The sequence below is a fragment of the Limanda limanda genome, chromosome 15 (genome assembly GCF_963576545.1).
Source record: "Limanda limanda chromosome 15, fLimLim1.1, whole genome shotgun sequence".
NCBI classification, from domain to species: domain Eukaryota; kingdom Metazoa; phylum Chordata; class Actinopteri; order Pleuronectiformes; family Pleuronectidae; genus Limanda; species Limanda limanda.
In genome coordinates, this window is record NC_083650.1 from 4,136,066 (window position 1) to 4,161,071 (window position 25,006).

The window sequence follows — 25,006 nt, forward strand, 5'->3', positions numbered from 1 at the left end:
ACACACACACACACACACACACACACACACACGCACACAGACACACACAATCCTCAATATTTAATGTTCCATTTCACTCTTTCTGTTTGTGTTGCAGAGGAAACAGTGACATTTCACAACAGGCAAATGTTTAAAGCCTAAAGTCTGTTAATCATTTTCAAAGCACCCGATAAAAGAGCTCAGAGATACAAACCGTCCAGGTTCTGAAGCAAGAAATCAAAAGTTTTAATGTGAAGGTTCATTCAGGGTTTTGCAGAAAATATGTTTGTGTCCTTCACGAACATCATCATCATTTAGAAAAACATGTGAACCCATTCAGTATTTCAGGTGTTGAGTTAATGTAACTGTGAGTTCACCTGTCTGCTCACCTGTCACTCATCACTCCATCACTCCTCTCTCTCTCCTCCTGCAGGCAGAGCGTGTGAGGAAGAGCAGGAAGAAGAGGAGGAGGAGGAGGAGAAGGAAGAGGAAGAGGAAGAGGAAGAAGAGGAGGAGGAGGAGGAAGAAGAAAAATAGGAGGTGGAGGAGGACAAATAAAAAGAGGAGGCGGAGGAGGAGGAACAAGAAGAGGAGGATAAAGAAGAAAAAGCCGAGGAAGAGGAGGAAGAGGAGGAAGAGGAGGATGGACGGGATGTACACGCGCCCGAGCCTCGTCTCGTGCAGCGAGCAGAACTGCAGCGCGCGCAGCCCGGAGAGCGTGGCGCTGCCTGCGGGACGCGCGTGGATCGTGAACGGCTCGGACTTGGATGCTCAGCGGCTCGTGGAGCTCCAGCTTCCTGCCGCCACCGCACCGACGGTCAGTCACTTTCCCGCTGACTCTCCAGAGGTGAGGAAACAGCTGCTTCACACTTTGCCACGAACTCTAATCTAACAATGTGTTTTCAGCGACTAGTTGTCAGTTTGGAACAGAAGGTGATGATGGAATTAATCCACAGAAACCGTTTAATTCATCATGTAGATAATAATGTGACAGATGACAGAGTTTATTTCAAATGATTTCTGTAATTTAAACACAGTGGAGATGACAGGAAACGTAATGAAATCAGAATCAGCTTTATTTTTCATGTATGAATGTGAACACCCTCCTGGGGAGTTTGACTCTGGTGAAATGTTTTTAAACAAATTAACAGATAATTAACAACAGAATACTAGAAACTATTAAAATGAACATAATGTGCAATTAGAATTAAACTGTTAAAGACTCTAGTGCAACTGGAACAAGATGTGCAAGAGTGGACAAAAAAAAATAAACTACTCTTAACTAATGCTACTACTAATATTACTAATACTACTAACATTACTAATACTTCCAATACTACCAATACTTCTAATATGCTTTTACTGACCAGAGAACAATAAAGCTTTTGTGCAAAGATGCTTCAACAAAAATGGATCAATAACGAAACGGTTACTTATATAAATTAATCCTTTGGTGCATATAGATTATTAATGAGTAGCAGTGAATAATCATAAATAACTGGGCACCTCCGGTCTGGAGACTTTGAAAAGCTTGAAATTAAATAACAAAGAATGGAAGAACCACTTGGGTTTCAGGTTTCATGTCTTATTATCTATTGTACAAATTCATGTGCATTTATTTATAATAGATTTATTTCAACAAGGTTTGTTTTCACTCGGCTGTTAATTCACCTCCACGAGCTGAATGTCCAGGTGACATGTTACTGACCCACATTATCAATAACAGGAGCATATAGGCCATAGGCTGCTTATTGACGGGCTGACATGGATCTTAATGCTCTGCTTCACTATAGAGAACAAGAACCATGTTAATAAAACACCAGGAATAAATAATACATCGAGTTTTAATCTCGGATTGATGGTTTGAATGTGAAAATGTGCTTTATTTCGAGCCTATGATGGTTTCTGATAAAAATACAATACATAAAAGTTTTCAGCTCTGCAGCATCAAATATTATACAGATTTCTGCAGAATCTCCGTATTTCTATCATAAAATGCACTCGCATTCGCAATTTTGTGTTGTTGTCTTGCTGTGACAGAGGGCGAGAGACATAGAGAAACAGAAGGAGAGAGAGAGCGAGAGTTACAGAGGCATGTGCTGACAGAACAGTTTGTCTCTAGGATGCATCAGAATTAAATGCATGAATGCAACTTCTCCCCTGCACGGCTGTTTGTGCGTTTGCATCAACACACACACACACAAACACACAGACACACACACACACATGGATATAGAAATGTCCCCCTCTCTTCTCTCCAACACCTCGGAGCTGCACAGGCGTCACGGGTCAGAAAGGTCGTGTTTGTTTCCTCCTGCAGCGGCGAGGTTGTCGTGCTCCCCTGCTGATGTTCAGGTGATCAGCGGACGACTGACAACACATTTCTTCATCCTCCGGGATCATGTTGCGTGTCTGCTATTGATTGTTGTATTTGCCAGCTGCTGCACGTTGTTGGACAAACACATATTGACGTCTGTATTCAGAGCGTCCATCCATGCATCCTCCAACACTGTATTGATTCACAGCCTGTGTTGGTTCCCAGCTGCCAATCGCCGTCCGCCCGCCTGCCAACTTTCCACTCAGTCATTTAAATGACAGCGAGTGGAACCACTGGCAGGTCCATGTGAAGCAGCTATTTTAAGACTGAAAGTGTCTGAAGGCAACAAACTATTAGAGGGAAAATGTTTTTACATAAGCCACAAAATACCCGAGTGAAACCAATTCTATGTGTGAGTCGGTATTTTATAAGAGAAGAATCAAACCTCCTCACACTTTCTTTTGGATTTCTGAATCCCCTGAGCTCAATTTAAAGTGAGAGCAGTGCCTCACATTTTCGGTTTGACCCTGGCCACCCTCCCCTCTGCTTTCAGATTTGAGACATGATGTTTTCAACCACCAGATGGTGACAAAAAGCAGAATTTGGTTTCATATTACATAAAAACTCCAAATGCTTTGATACTAAATGGCTCGAGTGAGTCGCATGAACTGTAAATACAATATTGATGACATATCAGCTACAAAAAATGAGGCCAAATCTTCCTGACTGCCCCCTGGTGGCTTTCTGCAATATAGATCATAAACCTTGCCTCCTCCACGTTAGCACATTGGACATGAGACACACAAAAAAACTATCTAAAAACGAGAACTCTGTCATTTGAGGGATTTCTTTAGTTTTAGGCTGTGAGAGTGATATGTGTTGCCAAATCATATTGATCGCCCCCTGGTGGCAGGCTGGATTGACACCTGAAGTTTGAACCCAGTTCCACTTGGGATCCAGCTGATTGATGCAGGTCGATGCAGGTTGATGGATGTGAACACGTGGCATGGTTATAAACAGGTCAGATGTGGAGGTTAATGTGACACATTGTGGTCGGGCGGGTGTGACGTTGACCTGCAGGTGTCGGCCGCCGCCTCGTCTCATGAAACTGACCTTGAACCGTCCTCATGCTGATCAACAGGCTGACGTAACTCTCAGGTCTGATGGATTCAGAGTCCTGACACTGCTCGTCCTGGTTTTCTCTAATTTTACATCTTTCGTGTGTCCGAGGTTTCATGTTAAATTTGTGTTTTGAGAGGGAATAGTTTTCGTTATTTAAATCTGTAAGAAAAGAGGGTGGGAATACTCTGCCTCCCTCAGTGACTGGAATTCCATTTGTGCGGCTCAAAGGAGAAAAAAAACATTAAAATTGGCAACAGTGTCCCGATAACTTTTCTCTCACGGCCTCAGATAATAAACTTTCTGTCTGAGTAAATTGACTTTCATTGAGCTGCTGTTATATTCATCTGCTCTGTATCGGGTTGTGGAACCCAGTCGTCCCCGTCACGTCTCTGGTGCTGATCCGCTGATCCAGCAGCTGTTTTTTCATTTTAAACCTCGGCAGATGTCCAGCGCCTCAACTCGCTGTCGTGATGTTTGACACACGCCTGATTCCGCGGGCGGCCTCGTGTGGCCTCGCGTCACATTCATCCACTGTTTAGTCTCCTGGTTTTATTTTACATGGCAACCAATGAGGAAAGTCTCTGGCAACTGACAACGTTTGATGTAATCTACTAAATGTGAAGTGACAGAGTTTTTAAACAGTAAGTAGAATTCACGTGTGACAACTGAGTCATAATAAAACAGAGAATCTGTGGAAGAAATTAATTCAGATCTCAGATACAGTTTGTTGGTCTCACTGCAAATACTATTACTACTACTACTACTACGACTAATACTACAATGACTAATATCACTACTTTTTTGTAAATGTTAGTGACTCACATGTGATTAAATTCATGAATCTATTTTGAATCACAGGTTTAGTTACTGGTATTGATTTCCCTGCTGTCTTTCCATAGACTCTAAATAAAGATGGATGACATGACAGTTCCTATTTGTGAAGCCAAAGCATCTTCATCGCCCCCTGGTGGTGGGGTCGATGTTCAGTTTTATCCATCAAAACTCATTAAGGCTTCTTTCACATTGAAAAAGACATGCAACCATGTGTCCTTTATGTCGGCATGGTGTTGAACAATACATCCACTTGAGGGCAGTGTTGCCCCCTGGTGGTTTGCTGCAGTATGGGTCATATAACTCACCTCCTCCATGTTAGCATTGGACCAAACTAAAAACTTAAAGTAGAATTTTTATGTAGTTCTTTGCACACTGATGTTTGTTCAAGTGTTTCTGATCAGTTTGGTTTAAATTAGTTAATTGATGATATAAAAAAACGGGCTGAGACGTGATGATTGACAGCTGAGACTGACTCCTGATTGGTCGAGCACACATGTCGGTGGGACCTCGATACTGTGGCTCCACGACCTGAAGCTCTGTCTCAACTTTATCGTGATTATTTCTCAGCTTTCTCTGGCTCCTGCTGATGGTGACGGACTCGTTCACCGTCATTTATGGTAAACAACAGTAGTGTTGTTGTTTAGTTTGGAGGATTTGTTTTCAGGTGGAGGCTGAAGCAGATCACGAAGCTCAGGAAATCATCTGTGGGAGAAAAAAACAAAACCATGTAAGGTGAAAGGGAATGAGAAGGAATGAAAACAGAGCGCAGGTATAAAGAGATGAAATGATAGCAGGAAATATGTGCAGCTAATATACAGTATATCACACACACACACATATGAACACACAGCGTGCAGGGATTTGAGGCCATAATGAGTTCACGTAACAAAGTTATAGAGTTTGATGTACGTGTGAGATAAATCCCAGGAGGTGAAGCTGAAGTCTGGATTTAAAGACTCGTTTCAAACAGGATTACTGACTAACTGCAGCTGAAGCAAGAAAGAAGCTCGGATCTGTTTTACAGCCACTGGACAACAAACTGGATTTACTGTTTATTCAAGAGGAAAGAAGAGTATCTGAGTAGAGATGATATAATAACATTCTTGTGTTTTACATCACAAAATATACGAGAGAAAATATACGAAAAATAAATGAGAATATAAGAGAGAAATTAAATCATTTAGAAGGAATAAATGTCATAATTCATGTAAGAATAAGAACAAAATGGGAAAAATTAAAGGTATAAAAGTCAAATATGTTTAATATTTTAAGAACTGCAGTGAAACAAAGTCTGTATGAGTAGATTCACAGAAACTTCAACACTAACTTTTCTGTTAAAAGAAAGATTTTAAATCTGGGACTTGTTTTGTTTTCACAACGTTGTGTTGGTCCCAAGGATTTGAAATAACTCTCCCACAAGAGATCATTCCAACAAATCATCTGTAATAATAAATACATAAACTTTGAGATTTTAAAATGAATTTTCTTCCTTTCAGTCAGACTTTCTTCATTTCTATGAAAATCCAAGTTTCTATTTCTCTTCTTAACGTCTCGCGCTGATGTCGGATCTGTTTTTAAAAGCGTCCACGCTGCTGCGTTCAAGAACACTTTTACAACCAGGAAATCTTAAGCTTCGCTGCCAGAAGTCTTCGCTGAGCTCCGTCGTCAGAAAGTCAAACAAATAAGCAAACAAAGGCTGAGGTGACGCTGATCCTGAAACATAAGCTGCTGAAGTTTCAACCAAACAGAGACACTGTCGGATGGAAGAGATAGAAATCAGATTCTAAAATCACGTTAATGCTGTTAAATGTTAAATAACACGGTGAAAAATGGCCACAGCTTTGGTTTTGTTTTGACCTGAGAGCCGCTGGTGCAGAGAGGTCGTGGGAACAAGTGGAAACCATCTTTTAAAACCTCTCTTCACGCTGATAATCTGTAAATAATCCCCTCTGGACTAAACCTGCGTCGTTCAAACACCAAAGGATCCGCGTGTCATTAAAAATCAAGAGCAATTACGAGAAAACCCCGAACGTGTTGACTCTTCTCTGCAGAGCGGAGCGGCGAGTTCACTGGTGGGTCGAGTTCAAAAGGCCCGATCGTGATCCCGCTCCCTGTGTTGTTGCAGGTTTTATCTCTTAAAGAACAAAAACTCTGCTGATAGTGATGTTCAGCTGGAGCTTCATTTCTTCTTCAGTGTTAAACTCGACCAGCTGTGGTTTCCAGATGTTTCCAACAGAAAATGAAAACTTTTCCTTATTTGTACGAAGATTCAGTTTGAATCCCCGAGACTGAGCAAAGTTTTATTTTGAAATTAATCACCAAAGTTTATTCAAAACATCTATGAAAACTTGAGTATTAAATTCTTAAGTCTCCATGACTTATAAGACATTTTTAATTAGTAAATCTCTCATCAAGCTGTTAAACTGATTCATTTTGTCCTTTACATTAATTATTTTTTCTTCATGGCTTCATACAGATTAACGTTATCTTCACATACACATATTTATTCATATGATTTTGTGCTCGTGGGTAGATTGGAAATTATTTTCATGTTGCCAATACACACAACACAGTACAGAAATCTTCAGCAGCCAGATGTTGTGTGTATCTGCAGTGTCTAGGTCTGTTTGATTTTGTTATGTGTATCTACTGTGTGTTTGCTTGTTTGATTACGTTGTGTGTATCTGCAGTGTCTTTGTCTCTTTAATGCGTTGTGTGCATCTGCAGTGTGTTTTATCTGTTTGATTGCGTCGTGTGTATCTGCAGTGTGTTTTTCTGTTTGATTGCGTTGTGTGTATCTGCAGCGTGTTTGTCTGTTTGATTGCGTCGTGTGTATCTGCAGTGTGTTTGTCTTTTGTGTGTGTTTTTTGAAATTGCTTGCTTCTTTTGATTCTTTGTGAATTGTTTTCTAATATTTCAATTCATTGAGGTCTCAAGGCCACTGTAGATTGACACACACATACACACAAACAAACACACACAAACACACAAACAAACACACACAACAGCATTACATAATAAAAGCAAATGACTATGGAAAGACAACAAAGGTGCCGGTGAGGTTGTTTGCTTGAGGCAACAAAGAGAACAGATGAGGAAGATGAAGTGAATTGTGTGTGTGTGTGTGTGTGTGTGTGTGTGTGTGTGTGTGTGTGTGTGTGTGTGTGTGTGTGTGTGTGTGTGTGTGTCTGTGTGTGTGTCTGTGTGTGTGTCTGTGTAATGCATCAAAGTTAAGATACTTCACTGACCAGTGGACAAACAAGGACTCGAACCTGATGCACCTGCTTTTTGTGTTAGGGTATTGATCAGTGTGAGGATCAGAGCCTGACCTGAATCACTTCTGTAATGACTGTTGCATAAGAGACACACACACACACACACACACACACACACACACACACACACACACACACACACACACACACAGGGTAAATGTCGATTGTTGTCATGTGATGCAGCGGTTCAGTCGGCTCTGGCGTGGGAAGGTTTCAAGGCTGACTGATGAAAAGAGGACACACACACACACACACAAACACACACACACACACACACACACACACACACACACACACACACACACACTCCACCACCTCTCTCTGCTCAGCCACTGAATCTGATGTGAATATGTGAACACGCTCCGTCTCGCTGTTAAATCCGAAGCAGCCATGTTAATGATTTTATTCTCCTGGTCACAGCTGTAACTCGTTAAAGCTCATTATGATCATTTAATCCAGTAAAATAAGAACTGGTCCCGTTTCCAGTGAAGCAGCTTTTTCTCAGATTTGTTGAATCAGATATTATTTCTTATTATTCTTTAGAGTCTGGGCGTGTTTGATGAAATTACTCGTGTCAGTAGTTTCAGGTCATACAAGCTATAAAATAATTAAAATACTAACTTTTCTTTTGGCGATATAATATTCGTCTCACATGTAAACAGCTGATTGAGCATTTCATGATCTCAGATATCTTAGAATATATTGAACATTTTGAATTCCAAGATTTCTTTCTTTAGATTGCATGATTTCTGGATTTGTGTATAATGCAATGTATAATGCTGATGTTTCTCTTCAGCTGAAATGAGGAGCAGCTTTTCCAACAGTCGCTTGTCTCCTGTACGACAGCGTTTAGTTGTTAGTCACCTCCTAACACGTTTTTTTTCAATTTAAAATTAAAAACTAAATGTCCTGACTCTCGAGGTCGCACACACACACAAACACACTTGTCTCTCTAGTTTTGGGGACACTTATTGACATGATACTTTCCTCAGACCCTTAACCATCACAAATAAAACCCTAAACATAAATCTAAACCTAATACTAACCCTTAAACACCAGGACGTACCCTCAAACAGCTCTTTTAAAAAGTGAGGACTGACCTCACATTGATGGTATTCAACCAAAATTGTCCCTCATAACTTTGGATAGACATGCGCACACACTCACACATACACACACACTCATGATTTATGCCACATCAAGCCTATGATTTGAATTTTCTCCCCAGATTTTCTTCACAGTTTGACGTCGTCTGATCCTCTTATAATACGTTGACTGCGCCTGTGTGTGTCTGTGTGTGAGTGTGTGTAGACTGCTCCACTTTGTGTATTTGTTTATGCTTATTTGTATCAGGATCATTCAGGAGTGTAAAGATTACGTGGATGTGTGTGTTGTCTATTTATCAGCGTTGCTTCCATAAACCTCATGACAGTTTAACTACAGTAACTGAGTGTAGCCGAGGTCGTCCGCCTGGAAACGTTCTGCTTTTCCACACGTTCTCTCAAAATAACGGAACCTAAATGTTCCTATCGATCACGTTTCTCTGCCATTAAAGCAGCAGGGGGGTTGACCCTCATCTCCACAGGACATGGGAGTGGTGCCAGGTCTGTTTCTGTCGATACTGCTCAATGATGCATTTGTCAGTTGTTTCTGACGTTGTCTTTATTTGGAATATGTCCCCACGCGTTTACTATTCATTTATCTTTTTTACATCTCAGTCTCTGGTGCGTCCACTGAAAATTAAGTACATCATGGTTTTCATGGTTACTGTCGAGTCTGCCACAAGGGGGCATCACAGCCACTATCGGCTGACTTGAACAAACAATATCTACAAAAAGGAAAGATTCAGTGTGGACGTAGATTAATGGACATATGTCTCCCTGGATTTACTGCTTCTGCAAAACATCAGTTCTCCGCCGAGGAGGAAGCAGATTTACAGCAGGTTTACCAAGTTCAGCCGTGGGAGGAAGGAGGGAAGACGGGAGGGGGGAGGTTAGATCAGAAGAGAGGACGTTTGTAGGATTGTCTGGGTTCAGGAGAGGAAGAAGCCGAAAGTGGTTTCTGATGAGCAGTGTGTGGCAAACGTCGTTTATTTATTATACTGATACCAACATAAAATCAAACCAAACCCAAATTGTCTCGTCTCAGCTCAGCTCTGTCTCTCCCTCACTTCTGTCTCTGTCTCTGTCTCTGTTTCTTTCTCTTTCTCTCTCCTCTTCCATGAGTTTCTCTCCTGCTGTCAACTAACCTCAGCTATGCCAATTACCTCCCTGGTTCACCTGGAGCTGCCTACACACAGGCAAACGTTCGTTTGGCAAATGATCCACATTCATGAGGACAGGGCGTCAACCACAGATTGTCCCTGAGCTTCTTTCCTGAGACTAACTGCATCTCCGCTGGCTGCATAGCTAGATATACAATCACTATGGTAACCATTTGTGCTTTGAACAGTTGTTCTGTTCGATATTTCATTGAGTGAAGGCCTGATTCTTTACAAATGGTTTCCTTAGTATCTATGAGCTGCACCAGATAACAAAGACACCCCCTCGTCATCTTCTGTCCAAACTTTAGACCACGAGCCTCGAGTTTGACCAACACAGCTTCACAATGAGATGATTACACATTAGAGTGACTGTGAAGAAGAAACACGCTTATACAGCAGAGAAGCAACTGATAATGTACAGCTGGAGAAAATGTAATTATACGCGGAGAGATTCAGACACAACTGTAATTACAGTGTGAGAGTAATGTGGGTCAGCTGCTCATCACAAAGGTACACGGTGTAATCGTGTTACATAATTTAAATAGTAATGTATTCCAGTCGGCTGGAAACACTGATCCACTTTATATCCAGTTCACTTTTCTTCAGTTTCTGACGCCCACACAATGCAAATAATGATGCATTCACTGCATGTTGGCACGAGAGGGAAAAATTAGGAAAATGCTACGACGAGCTAAAATTAGAAAACGTTATCACTACAGTTTCACACATGTTACATATTCATGGCTGGTTGTTTACAAGCTCACCAGTTGCTTCCAGCTATGAAGCCAGGATTCAAATTGCCAGGCTCCAAAATATTGGCTTCCATTCAAAGTATGGAACGTTAATAAGGTTGGACGATATGACAGCGGCCAAAAGTGAAGCCTAATTGCCCCCTTGTGGCTGGATGCAGCATAGGTCATCTTCATATTAACCCAGTCATTATATAGGCTACAAACCTATGTATATAAAGATGGACTAACATGGAAGTATCTAAAAAATTTAAGAAAAGCTGTCATGACTAAAGAATCTGCTTTGTTTGTCTGAATTAACCAGATAATTATCTCTAATCTTAGAAAACCCAGATTTTTTATTCTGAGTCAATGAGATAATAAAGTCGTTAATTTAGAAAAACAGGGATTTTGTTTGTCAGAATTTATCAGGTTGTTATGTCTTCGTGTTACTTCTTGTTTTTTCCGGGAATTGTGTGATAATTAAGTTAAAAACAGTGTGAGTGGAGGATTCTTCCCTCCTGACCTGAACGTCTCTGAGAATCTGTGAGTGCATCCTCTTCACGCTGAGTGTGTACGACCGAAACATCTCTGACCCTGAAGTGATGAGCAGGAGCAGAAAGTGGTTTCTAGCTGAGAGATCTGACAGAGGTGGAGGAGGGTTCACTTTGCTGCTGAAACTTTAGCAAAAAACACAATTAGTTTAATTTTTTCAAGTTCACGAAATGAGAAAGAAGTCGTTACCATCGGACTTTAATAGCAGTTGTACAAAACCTTTTTAACATGTTGCTCAGTAAAGATGTCATAGTATTGCTTGAACAAAGTTTTATTTCTTACTTTTAACCAAAGCCAAACTTTTACCACAAACCTTCAACAAATCGCTATTGTTACCCGAAACCAACAGACGGGATTGAGAAACGAACTAAGGTAATTTAGAATAACAGTTTATCAGCATATGTCAGTATCCAAAAGTGGTACCAACCTGTCCCAGAAGTCATTGGGACAATTTTAGTTTGCTATGAGGAAGGCCAAACTGCATTTTCTCCAAGTAGCTGACACAGAATAGCTTCATTTTGGTTCAGCCTTTATTGGTCCTCAAAAGGAAACGGCCCATGAATTGGAACACAGCTTATATAATGTTATGTGCGTTATCGCTACGTATCGACCTCTTGACATGTAAACACAACATTTACTGATGGTGAGCAAACATCACCACCACCTTTAAGAAACCATGTTCAGCGATGGAGAAAGATTTACGTATAGCCCCTTGAACTGAATCCCGATAATGTGACTGTGTGACCATGTGTGAAAAATACAGTTTTACACACACACACACGCGGCATCTATGTTCAGGATCTTGCCCAAGGACACTTTGCCATGTGGCTTGGGACTGAGATCTAATCGCCGACCTTCTGGTTAGAGAACTGCTGCTCTAGCCCTGAGCCACGGCCACCCTTAAGAGAATACATAACACACACACACACACACACACACACACACACACACACACACACACACACACACACACACACAAACACACGTGTCGCCCACAGACATGTTTGTAGCTCCTTAATTCAACACGATAAAACGAGCGTAATGAGAAAAAACAACCTTTCAGTAAAGACACATACCTAATTTACATGTGAAGCTGAACATGTCTCAGTTCTCATTAGTCAGTAATTAGCTCGTGTCCAGAGACGCTGCCGATTACATCCCAAAAAGGAATTCATACATGGGCCTCATGAAGCTCACACACGTTTAAATTAACTTCGTATACTCTCAGGAATACTCTTTTATAGATTTTTATTTGTAAAAGATCCAAACTGCTTTAACGTGATGTTACATTTAAAGAGCATCAGTGTAGAAATGGCAGGGTTGGAGCAACACATATTAACCTCCTCCTTCCTGTCATCTGGGTGACAGTTTAGAGAGATCCATGTGAGTAAAGAGGATTTTGGATTGGAAACTATTCCTCCTGCAAAGATATATCATCGGCCTCATCAGACTTCTGTCACTCTGAGGTCACATGGTCATCAGTCTGTCACATGGCATCAGGCCGCAGTGACAGCCAACATGCATCCGTCAGCATCATCCCGTCGTCAGAGCCAAAAGCTCATTGAATGTGACAGTAGCTGCGTCGCCGTCTCTCTCCACTTCACCGGTCTCTTAAAGGACACAACCTGTCTGTCCTCAGCTTTCTACAAGACATCGTCTGTCTCTGACGGTTCCGGAGCACCAATCACAATCCCAACAAAGTTTAAGCAGATTCACAACAATCATCAGACGGGACTTTTGTGACCGGAACAATCACAGCGCAGACACCAATTTGATAAATTGTCCAAAAGCCTTGTTTTATATCTGTAAGAACCAGAAGAAAAGCAGAGGAAAGAGGAGAAACGAGGTGAAAAGCCGCTGACTGGATCCGTCAGGGATGTGAGAGGAGGAGACAGACTGCTTCTAATGATCACACAGATCCTCCCCAAGTCAAACGCAGCAGTGGTGGTTGCAGCTGAAACGCTGAATTCTTTGTGACAGGCCGTGCTGCCCGAGTTAATGTGCTGAGAGATTTGTGACCTCGCGGCAAAAAGAAAATACACAAAAACAGTCACGGCTAACGTGATGGAAAACATTTGGGTAATGACGTTTTCTCACTGAAAAACAAAAGGCTTAATGACCTACTTTTGATAATAGATTTAATTATTAATAACTAGTATAAAGTCCAACCAGTTAATCAATGGGTGGATAAGATTCTATCGATCTGAGCTTCTCACAGCCAAATCAGTATCTACATTTCTGTTTGCCGATTTGAAAACTATTTTCAGTTTCATGGAATAAACACTGAAGATGTATGCACAAAATGAAATAACATGTTTTAGTTTAATCTATGTCCCATATGCTAACATATCATACAGACTCGTGGCTTCTACAGGAAATTATATAACATAATTTTAGAGTCTCATAGCTTGTGCTGAGTCTACCTTGGATGGTTCAAATATTAAGGGTGAAAATCAAAATCTCTATTCTGAAAATGAATGGGATTTTTAGTTCACAGTGTAGAGCTCTATACTGCAGCCAGTCCCCAGGGGGCTGTTGTTTATTCTGTTTTTACCATAACATCAATGTCCTGTTAACTTAAAGAATAGCTTATTTGCCTTAAAGACACAGCAACACAAGTCCAGTAGACACATGAATGGAACTGGTCTCAGACTGGGATTTAACTGTAAGACAAATCGTCATGAACAGGATTCGAACCTGTGCGGGGAAACCCCATTGGATTTCGAGTCCAACGCCTTAACCTCTCGGCCACCATGACACCTGTAGGCCTCTCACTGCTGTCATGGTGATTAAGGTGCACTGGTCTAGTCTATTGATTGTTTATTGATGAAACAACTCTCACACCAAACCACAGTGACGTGTGAGTTTTGTGCTGATTCACGCTGTGAAGGCTGCGTCCAGGTGAACGTGTCCTTGAGCGTATTCGTCGCCTGCTGCCTCAGCGCCGCTGTCAGCTGTCACAACATGTCCGACTCCATCACTGTCAACGTGTCCTTCACCCGTCTCTCTCTTCTCTCTTCTTCCTCTCAGTGCTGACTGTCGAGATCTGAGCACAAGACTCTCAACACACATTTAAACCAAATCACTCTGGATGGGACTCGTGTGTTCAACATTTGATCTTGTTTCACGGGTCGGTGCAGGAGACGTGAAGCATTAGCATCACAGGAGCGCTCGCATCCATCCGGATCCACGGGACGCTGAGCTCTGATTGGCTGGATGGGGCGCGTTAAACTGTTTAACGCAGGAGTTTGTCTTGATTTTAATCACCGCTGTCATGAACATTCATTGGGCCATTTACAGCACCCAAACTGTGTAACCATGGCAACAAGCCGAGAAACATTTATACGACTTGAGCTTGGGCTTCTCATTCCTGATTTATGCCACCCGAGTGATAAAATCATTCAATTTAAACTCACCAAGAAATAAAATACAAACTAATATATAACAGATAAGACGTTTTGGAAATAACAAAGCGTGCTGATAAAAAAAACTGATTTGAGTCGTGTTCCTTATTCTGCAGCTTCAGAGTTTGAAGTGTTTAAAAGAACTGACTCGTTTGTTCTCACATACAGATTCAGTGTGGTGTCTAGAGCTCATGCAGGTGTGCAGGATGGACTGGTGGAGTGAGAAACCAGGGTGCATTCGATTTTTTAAATAATTCTTATGAAAACTCCAGTCAAATTGAAGCTGCTGATCCTCTGAGTGACCCCCGTCTCTGATTAAATGTGCCTGATGTTTTTTCTGAGGGCGGCGGAGGAATTAATGCTGTTAACGTGGCAACGGGGAGACGGGATGAAGAGATGTGAGACCTGAGGAGAGGAGGCTCATTAGAGACATTCGACTTAAAAAGGAATTAAAGCTGGTGGTTGGTGATTAGGGAAGTGAATGTGAATGTGACAGTTTCTTCAGTGTGGAACAATAATGTTATTGATTTAAAGTTTCAGCAAATTCCTAAAACAGCAATCAGTCTTCCATGGCAGCAGGTTCAAGCTTTAAACCCAAACTTTTTCTACCTCTGAATAATTACACATCAATGCTATGTTCGACATATATACTGTATCTAAAATTCAAATCCTGGTTTGACATGATATCCACAGTTGTATTTAACATTTCCATAGCAACAGTGATATCAACCAATCAGAGTTGGTCCTCACATTGAACTTAATATAAAAGTTGCTAAGTCTGAGTTCAGTCTGTGAAAATGTTTGTTTAACTGAAGGTTTGTGATTCAAGCAGAAAACACAACTCACAATTTTACATGTATTTTTCATCTCTGCTTTGTCCCCCAGCTGGCAATGGTGCCCAAGTACACGTACCCCTATCCCACCGTGGACATTCCCGACCACGCCCACTACACCATTGGCTCTGTCATCCTCGCCATTGGCATCACGGGCATGGTGGGAAACTTCCTGGTCATTTACGCCTTCAGCAGGTATGACGGCCTCCTCAAAATGGATCAGTTTAATTTCAAGGTCGATTTTTTTTATTTTTCCTATTGTTCAATATTGAGATGAGTATGAAAAACAAGCCAGTATTTGTTCTTTTGTAACACATTAATAAAAAAATAACGAAAAAAATTGGATTTTCAATTGAATATGGACAGAACGAATGATAAGCGGACTCACTATTCGTTTGAACATAATCAAATATGGTGTTGCAGCTGTCCACTCTGCACGGCTTAGCTTGTTAGCTTCTTCCATGTTCGTAGCAAAACAACGTAACATTGCTAGCTTACTTTAGGTTAAGATGAAAGTGAGTGCCCTCTGCTGGATCATGAAAACAAGTAATCGACATTAGTAATTAACATTGTGTATTCACTTACGATGTTTTCCACATGCGTTCCACTCATCTATTAATAGTTGGTTAGTTGATTTGCTGGAGCTGAAATAAAAGGAAAGTCGCTGACAGGAGGATCTTTGCCTCAACTCGATGTTTGAAGTGGAAATAATTGACCAGAGCTGCAATTTTTCCACCTGGAGACTCAGAGGACGGTCCGGTGTGATGTGATGGACTGTCAGGTTTCTCGTTAAACCGCAGACGGAGCATAAATCAGAGTCGAGGGTGACGAGCCTCCTCCTGCTGTGATAAGCAGAGGATCAGGAACCCGTAACGATTCATCGACCACACAGTCTTATCCTTCATCACAGCACAGACAAACGTCTTTATCTGAAACACAGAGTGGCCACTTCTCGCGACTCTTTTGAAGAAGCTTCAGCACTTAAAGACTTGGTGTTCGATCCACTTATCGATCAGAGCCTTTGTGGGGAAGGTATTGATCCTTCGGTAGAATCAGACCATCATGGATGATCCATCGATCATGGGGGTAATTGTAGGACTGAAGCAGCTCTGAGTGATTTTTCCATGGAAGCTCTTTGCCTCAGATCATGTCACGTCTCAGTTGTCAGGTCGGTTCCATGGTGTCGTCAAAAACCATATGTTACTTCAACCTGAGGTTAATGTGGCAGTTCTTTGGGTTTAATTTGGTCTAAATGAGCCAAGAAGAAAAAATGAGACTTTTGATGTGATGTCAAAAATGTATGTGCAGCTGAAGTTACATGCTAACCAGCTAGCTGCAGCTCGGCCTGTTTCCAAATGCTACATTGAACCTCAGAAGGTGACAGCTCGTCACTAGTGTTCAGTTTGTCCTCGGTCCAATATGAGAGGAAGAAGAGTTTCTCCACTCCTCTGCTCCCGCTGAGTCAACAGCAAGTGTGACACAACAGAACAGGAGGCGGCAGCAAAGAGTGTAGTTTCCTAATGTTTACAACAGACGCCAGTTCTACAACTATTAAATTCATCAGTTGGACAAGTTATACACATTGGCCCTTTAAAGAAAAACATCTTCAGATAGATACATAGATGCTTTATTGATCACAAGATAAATTCTGAAAAACATTCAGATATGATGAGTTTTTGCTTGGCTAATGTTCCATCCTTCCACCGATAGTTTATTGAGGCGCTGCTGGGATTTGAACCCAGGATCTCCTGTTTACAAGACAGGTGCTTTGACCAGCTAAGCCACAGCGCCTGTGTCAACATCTTAGTTTTGCAAAAAATTCTATTGGAACAAGATTTTCTGCCAATTTACATACTTGCTGTCTACTGCTCATATTCTACACATGTAACGCAGAACTCAGACCTTTTCAAACATCTGGATTTGTATAAAAACCTGGTTAACATGTGTGTGTGTGTCTGCTGCAGGAGTCGCAGCCTGAGGACACCGGCCAATATGTTCATTATTAACCTGGCGATCACAGACCTGCTGATGTGCATCACTCAGACGCCCACCTTCTTCACCACCAGCATGCACAAGAGGTGGATCTTTGGAGAGAAAGGTACCTGACTGCACTCACTCTCAGGACATCACAGACAAAAAGATTAGTTTGCTCTGTGACCCATCTGCTTTAATGGAGGAGACAGGGTTTAGATGTTCATGCATCCTCTTCTTGAATGAGATTTGAGGCTGATTCCTCATCCAGATGAAATGTTCCACCTGTAGATTACACAGCCACTTTGAACCAGAGGCCAGTCAGCACTTTATAAACCAGAAATAATACATTTAAGTGTATTTTACAGGAGCTGGAGTGTTTTGAGAGCTGCAGCAATTTAAAATAAATATAAGATTTATTATGTGGCTTAAATATCTGTCTCTCCTCTGCTTTTCAAAACATGTCTTAAGTGAGTAAAGTACAAATCCACCGTGTTCCTCACCTTCCTCTTCTCTCACTTTGTGCTTTCCCTCTACCTGATCAGTTTTTCATTTCTAGGCCTTAGAGTGAGAATTTATTGAATTTCAGCTCAGACAGAAGAAGCGAGGTGTTTGCATTACAGTAAATCCTCTTCGCTCCGAGGTCATTTTAATATGACGGCTCGCTGGGTTTTTAATTCCCCAAAGTGGAAAGAGAAGAGAGAGCATGACGAGCAGAGCCAGAGAAAGTTTTTTATCAGCTTAATTTAAAGTGAGACGCTGATTTGAAATAAATCACATATAAGAACACGATGACTAGTCCCACTGATTTATCAACCGATATCAGAATTACACATATATCACATATCTGTGCTTATGTTGGCAGATAAGAACACTTCTATTTTACAGAACAAACTGTGCAGAAAATATGTTATAATGTTTGTTTTCTTTGTTCATGTTCTATATATATTCCTTTGTATTTGTGTTTGATTTTTATTTATTTATTGTCATCATGACATCACGATGCCCCCCATTTGTGAAACACACGTAGCAGCTTCTTGGACCGACATTTCTTACACTCGCTAGAAGTTGCTGGCCAATCAGAGCAGACTGGGCTAACAGAAGGGGGTCTTAAAGAAACATGAGCTAAAACCAAGTGTTTGAGACAGAGGCTGAAATGAGGAGCTGCAGCGAAGGACAGTCTGAGGACAGGGATGTGTTTTCTGAACATTAGAGCAAGTAAACATTTTACAGTGATAACACTAATTGAAATTATCAACCTGGTTATGAGCAGAATATGTCTCCTTTAAATTTTTAATTCCTAATATCAGTATAAGCCACAAAAACCCACATCTGTCGGGCTCTCATCTCCTCTCTTCTCCCTTGTTTAATCCGTCCAGGCAGGTTTAATTCTCTCAGAAGTGTTTCATTGAGTGAACGTCAGCCTTTCACACCTTGATGAACTGTGCTAGTCTCTAACAAAGCCATTTAAAGTGCAGAGTATTGATCTGTTCATTAATCCACAGTTTGACTGCTGGGACCTCGTTATATCTTTTCTACTGGTTGTGATTAACGTCTCTTCAAGAACTGGAGTTTAATTGCTCCACACAAGCTCAGATTGAGTTTTACAAAACGTGATGTCTTCATCTCCACGCCTCCGTCTGCAGGCTGCGAGCTGTACGCCTTTTGTGGCGCCCTCTTTGGAATCTGCTCCATGATCACGCTGACGGTGATCGCCATCGACCGCTATTTCGTCATCACAAGGCCTCTGACCTCCATTGGCGTTCTGTCAAAGAAACGGGCTCTCATCGTACTTGGTGCTGCATGGCTCTATTCTTTGGGGTGGAGCCTGCCGCCATTCTTCGGCTGGAGTGAGGACACACACACAAACACACACACACACACACACAAACACACACGTGTTACAAGTTCTGTTATTCAGTTACAGTTACTAGTTACTTCTGTCTCTGTCTCGTCTGTAAGGCGCCTATGTCCCGGAGGGTCTGCTGACTTCCTGTTCCTGGGACTACATGACCTTTACGCCGTCGGTGCGAGCGTACACCATGCTGCTTTTCATCTTCGTCTTCTTTCTGCCGCTCTTCATCATCATCTACTGCTACTTCTTCATCTTCCGTGCAATACGCAACACAAACCAGTCAGTGTGTGTGTGTGTTTGTGTGTTATGTCTGCTGTGTGTTCTAATTAAAAAAATTAAGCTTATGGTGATCCTAAATGTAAGTGTGTGTGTGTGTGTGTGTGTGTGTGTGTGTGTGTGTGTGTGTGTGTGTGTGTGTGTGTGTGTGTGTGTGTGTGTGTGTGTGTGTGTGTGTGTGTGTGTGTGTGTGTGTGTGTGTGTGTGTGTGTGTGCGTGTGTGCGTGTATGTGTGTGTGTGCGTGTGTGTGCGTGTGTGTTCGTGTATGGTGCAGGGCCGTGGGGAAGTTTCATGGCAGCACTCACAGTCACAGCAGCGGTCGTGACTCGCTGAAGAGTCACCATCGGCTGCAGAATGAGTGGAAGATGGCGAAGATCGCCCTGATCGTCATCATGCTCTACGTCATCTCATGGTCGCCGTACTCCGCCGCTGCCCTCACCGCCTTCTTCGGGTAAATGCATGATGCAATACAAGTTAAATAAAATCCCTCTTACATTTTAAAACAGTTATCCGATTTGTTGCCAATGAGTTTCGGAACTTGGTGAAAAAAGCCCCAGATAGAAGCCAAATTGCTGATACTGTATATGAGGGCTAAGGACGATGGGAATAAGATGCTGAACTACAGAGGCGCATTTTCGACCATCAACCATCACAAGTACATCTCACTGAGTTTGTTCTGTTTCCTGCTGCAGATACGCCGACATGTTGACTCCCTACATGCACTCTGTGCCCGCCGTCATCGCCAAGGCCTCCGCCATCCACAACCCCATCATCTACGCCATTACACACCCCAAGTACAGGTAACACACTGTGTAAAGGATGCATCTCACTGTGTGAGCTGTGATTTGCGGCTTTGAATGGCAACAAATTATCTAACTACCCAATTTCCTTCCAACATAATTTCCTTCAGTGTATTTATACGAGAAAATTACTTAGTTAAGAGAGAAAATCTATTTAATGGGCCTGTACATTTTAATTTGTTTCTAAACAATCTAATGTTTATGTCTAATAAACTAGAAAATACAGAAATGTAAAACGCTTATAACCATTTTTTTGAGTTGACCCTCCTCACTATTTACAAAAAATGTCAATACTCAACTTATTTCTCTTTTCCTCTAAATACTCACACGTCACATCCTTTAAGAATTCTGAATGTTAAAGCATCAGTTGGACTCACTTCATATTTGACTGGTGCCTTAAACATGACCGCAGCTCAGTGAGCCGCCGCCGCTGCTCATCCAGGATAGATCCAATCAGAGAGAGCACCACTGCTGTAAGTGCTCGAAAACTAATCGCTGCTCAGTTAACCTGAATGTTAACTGGGCTGCAAAGGAGACACCCACACACACAGGAGATTTAATGGTTTAATACAGGACACCTGACCTTGATTGTTAAGAGATTTGAAAGCTGCAGAATCAAAAGAAGACAGCTTATATAACTGTTTCATACAAAACACCATGCTTTTAGCCGCTGGAGACGGCTCGACAAGTAGAGGAATGCAGTTGATGATGAACTCATTATTGATTAATAAGTACAATGGTTACTTAGCAACGTACACATAGCTCCTTTAAGGGGGAATTTATGCTTCTGTGAAGATCAACACAAATGCATCTCAACAACCCGTTCAGTCTTTAGAAATACCAAAAGTTATAAGGAAGACATAAATAAAATAGTTCACATGTCAGAGAAAATGTTTAGCACGCTCCACGCTCCAGGCTCTAAATGGATAGAACTGTCCTCTCCTGTAATGCCTTGTTCACCAGGCAGAAGATGCTCTCTGCCGATGTGGTTGAGCCCCTGGGGAGGGGTGTATTGGGAGGTGGATACCACAGTGTGATTGACAGCTGGTGCCCTCCAATGGGTGCAGGTGGGCGTGCACTGTCCTTGAGCTCCCAGTCAGGCTCCATGACCCGCTTCTCCAAATATGGTTAGCTCTTGTTTCAAAAAACCAAGATGGCGCTGAACAAAATGTCCAAAAGGTGCTTCAGAACACAAACCAACAGGTGACGTCACATCAAACTCTCTCTGTCTCTCTCTCTCTCTCTCTCTCTCTCTCTTGCTCTCTCTCTCTCTCTCTCTCTCTCTCTCTCCAGGGTTGCGCTGGCTAAGTACATCCCGTTTCTCGGTGTGTTGCTCTGCGTTCATCCTCGCGATATCCGCTCATCCAGCAGCAGCTTTGTGTCAACTCGTCGCTCCACTGTGACCAGCCAGTCGTCCGACATCAGCAGCCACTTCAGACAGCAAAGCATCGGCAAGACCCGCCTCAACTCCGTGTCCGACAGCGAATCGGTAAGCTCCTACCTGTTCGAGCTGTGAAAGCATGTTCAGTGATGTACAACAGAGATAGAGGAGATACTCAGGTGTGTGTCTGTACGTCAAAGTGTGTTTTCCTTGCAGGGTATGACAGACACCGAGGCTGATCTGTCCAGTATGGGCTCCAGACCAGCCAGCCGCCAGGTCTCCTGTGACATCAGCAGAGACACCACCGAACTGCCCGACTTCAAACCCTCGTCCAGCTTCAAGTCCAAGATGAAGAGCAACGATTCGGGCATCTTCGAGAAGGTAAACCCCCTCCTACCTGTCAATCAATGGCCTAGATTTAGAACATTTTGAATGCATCTTTATGGTACAAACATAGACTGTAAATAAAGATGGGCGACATGATAGCTACCAAAAGTGAAGCCAAACCATCTTAGTTAAGGTCATAAACCCCATCTCCTCCATGTAAGCAGATTGGACGTGGAGCAAACTAAATAAATCAAAGTAGGGGCTGAGACGTCATGATTGACAGCTCATCCCGTATCCAGGATAATTTAGCTTCTCAGAAGCAGGAAACTTAAACGGGAGGACGTGTCTTCCATCTTTATAGTCGATGCTACAAATTCTAGTCAGAGAGACAGTTTGTAAAGAGGATTCACGGGTGCTGGGTTAATGAACTTGACGGGGAAGGGTGTAACAACTTATATTGAAGGGGTTTAAATCTTGTTACCAACTTTTTGCTGAGTTTGCCCTGGTCGACCTTCAGACAGCGTGAAAACAGAAGGAGAAGGATTAGACAGCATATCGCCCCAGCGGGACCCTCACAGACTGTGTCAGGAGGCATTTTACCCGTCATGCAGATTATTAATGTTAGACTCAGTAGGGATGAGGATGTGAGGGGTCACCTGAGGAGGATTCTGGGTCATTTTGTGGGTTAGTTGAGGCAGTGAAAGCGGATCTGTGTCGTACACCGGTGTTTCACTTTAATCTGCTGCTCTGTTTTTAACTCTTTAATCTGCTCAATTAGTTTTTTTAGCTCGGACCAGAAAATCCTCTTTTAGATATCCATCATTGACTGAATTCTGACATTTAAGTTTAAAGGCATAAAATATGATTTAGGAATACTGCAGCTTCTCTGTGTGACAGTAGGTGTTCTTGAGGAGGACGTTTATCATTATGAGCTTATATATTTTTTTTTTTTATTGTCTAGTCCTACGACACAGATTTCTCCAAGACAGGAGTCGGTGAGCGCAGCAGCGTTCCAAATGTGAGTATTCACCAGCAATCTGAATAATTAGAAACAATATCAAATTAAGACCCAGATTTTGACATGACAACTCCCAGAACTGAAGCCAGAACATCTGGATTGGCCCCTGGTGGCTGGCTGCAGTAAAATCCAACCCATGTAATAGTTGGTGATATAACAATTGCATTTTCCTGCGTCACAGAGCGGAGATTACGCAGACGGACACGTGATAAGAGGCACGCTCAGTCGAATCCCGAGCATCGTGGTCACCTCAGAGACCAGCCCCTTCCTCGCCATTGGACAGAATGGTTCACGCAACGCCCGCACCAAAACAAACAACTACAACAACAACAGCAACAGGGGGGCAGGTCACGGGTAGACTGACTCCAGCAGCCAATCACCTGCAGCCTCCTCATCCGCTCACGTCCAGTCAGATATCTAGAAACGTAGAGTTCAAACACACCTGAAACTAAGACACAGGAAAAAAACACCAGAGGAAATTATTTGAATTTACGCTGTGACGTAATTGGTCTTCAAATGAGGCTTCAGAAGGATGTGGCCCCTGAAGTGAGACACAGTTTATTTAATTTGAAACTGCCTATTATACAACTGAAGACAAATGAATATCTGATACTGTTTCATTCATTTCTTTAACTTAATCTTTAACCTAAAAAAAATAGTTTTCCTGCTCCTCATTTCTTGTCCCTGATTCGTAACGTTTAAATTACGACTCGTCATGTTTCATGTTTTGTTCTCTGTAGACGAGTTCCTCGTTTCCCTTCAGCGAAAGTGTTCTCAAGTTTTAAGGAAAAGCAAAGTGTTAATATGCATTATTGTGTGTTGAGATTTTTTAGCAGCACATTTTTGCGATTTTTCTGTTTGTATTTTTATTGTCTGTTGCTTTTGATTGAATTCTTCTGTTGTGTTTTTTCCAGCTCAGTTCTCTGCAGAGTGATTTGACAGGGGCTCGCTGTGAGTTAAACATAATTGTGTACACAGCTTTAAATTTCACTGTTTACTTTACCTTCTCTTAATATGGTAAGAAAAATACTGTGTCTTTAAAGAGTGTGGATGGTAGTTTTGTTCTTTGACTCTCTGAAACTACAGACACAAGAGCACAGATAGAGTAGGAATTTATTCTAGCAGGACATTAATTTTGTCCTGAAGCGCAGCAGCTCTGAACCGCTTTGTAAATTGTTTTTATAGTTTATATCTCGTGGTTGCGATAAACACTTCAGTTAGTGCTCATTATTTTTCTCTTCTTACATGAAAGTGAAATCATTTGGTTTGAAAATATTAAGAATAAAACATTTATCTAAACTATTTCTTTAAAACATGGACCTTTCTATAGTGAAGATTCGCCTGGAATCTATTAGCTGTAGCATTAACTTTTAAGCATGATATAATATACTGTTTGTTACAATACAGTATGTTTTTAAGATGCTTTTACAAAGTTCTTATTTTAAACAAGTTTAAAACAATTAAAAGGACAAGCAGCAATTTTGTTTTCTAGCAATTAATGGTGCAGTGACCTAATTAGCTCGTTAACAATAGCTAATAAAAATCTGGTTTTGACATTTCCGTGAAAATAATTCATTTTTAGTCTAATTGATAGCTGCTTTTGTCTTGTACCATCTGAAGTAATTGTATATCAAAATGTTACTTCAATGCTAAATCTGCCTTTGTCATTATGAACAAATGGTTTTGGCTTGAATTAAATGCAGTTAGGTGGACAGCACAGGACGGAGTTTACCGACAAATGCACCAAACTATACTCGAACATTCTCAAACCACAAAATGATAAGGACAAACACCTTGTTTTGATCCTTCTTTCTGCCGATAAGTTCTTGCTTTAGAAAAAATGATCCTGGTAAAAGGAGAGGATTCAATTACAGATAGTTTTAAAGGATAATTGCTGCCAGAGTCAAGTACTGAGAAACACTTTTTGAAGGAAACCTTATATTTTTGGGAATCCTCCTGCCATGATTTGGGTGTTTTTCCACTTTATTGGAGCTAAGCTAACCTCTTGCCTCCGGTCTTTGTGCTGATCCAGGCTAAAAACGTCCTTGACCCCTGAAAGTTTTCCCC

The 25,006-nt window shown here is 41.7% G+C and overlaps 1 protein-coding gene and 2 non-coding genes across 3 annotated transcripts; 1 reads left to right on the plus strand and 2 right to left on the minus strand.

Annotated features, from left to right (window-relative positions):
• The first annotated feature begins 736 nt into the window (after nucleotides 1-736).
• Nucleotides 737-23,297, plus strand: LOC133020743 (melanopsin-A-like). Its single transcript, XM_061087443.1, has 12 exons — nucleotides 737-796; nucleotides 15,363-15,505; nucleotides 17,275-17,408; nucleotides 18,928-19,131; nucleotides 19,244-19,415; nucleotides 19,688-19,864; nucleotides 20,106-20,213; nucleotides 21,507-21,702; nucleotides 21,811-21,975; nucleotides 22,052-22,054; nucleotides 22,883-22,939; nucleotides 23,121-23,297. Exons 2-12 carry the CDS (start codon nucleotides 15,369-15,371, stop codon nucleotides 23,295-23,297), a joined length of 1,530 nt encoding a protein of 509 aa, XP_060943426.1. The 5' UTR covers nucleotides 737-796; nucleotides 15,363-15,368.
• Nucleotides 13,750-13,831, minus strand: trnas-cga (transfer RNA serine (anticodon CGA)). Its single transcript has one exon. It is a non-coding gene; the product is annotated as a tRNA-Ser (tRNA).
• Nucleotides 17,028-17,101, minus strand: trnat-ugu (transfer RNA threonine (anticodon UGU)). The gene has a single exon. It is a non-coding gene; the product is annotated as a tRNA-Thr (tRNA).
• Nucleotides 23,298-25,006: the final 1,709 nt, after the last annotated feature.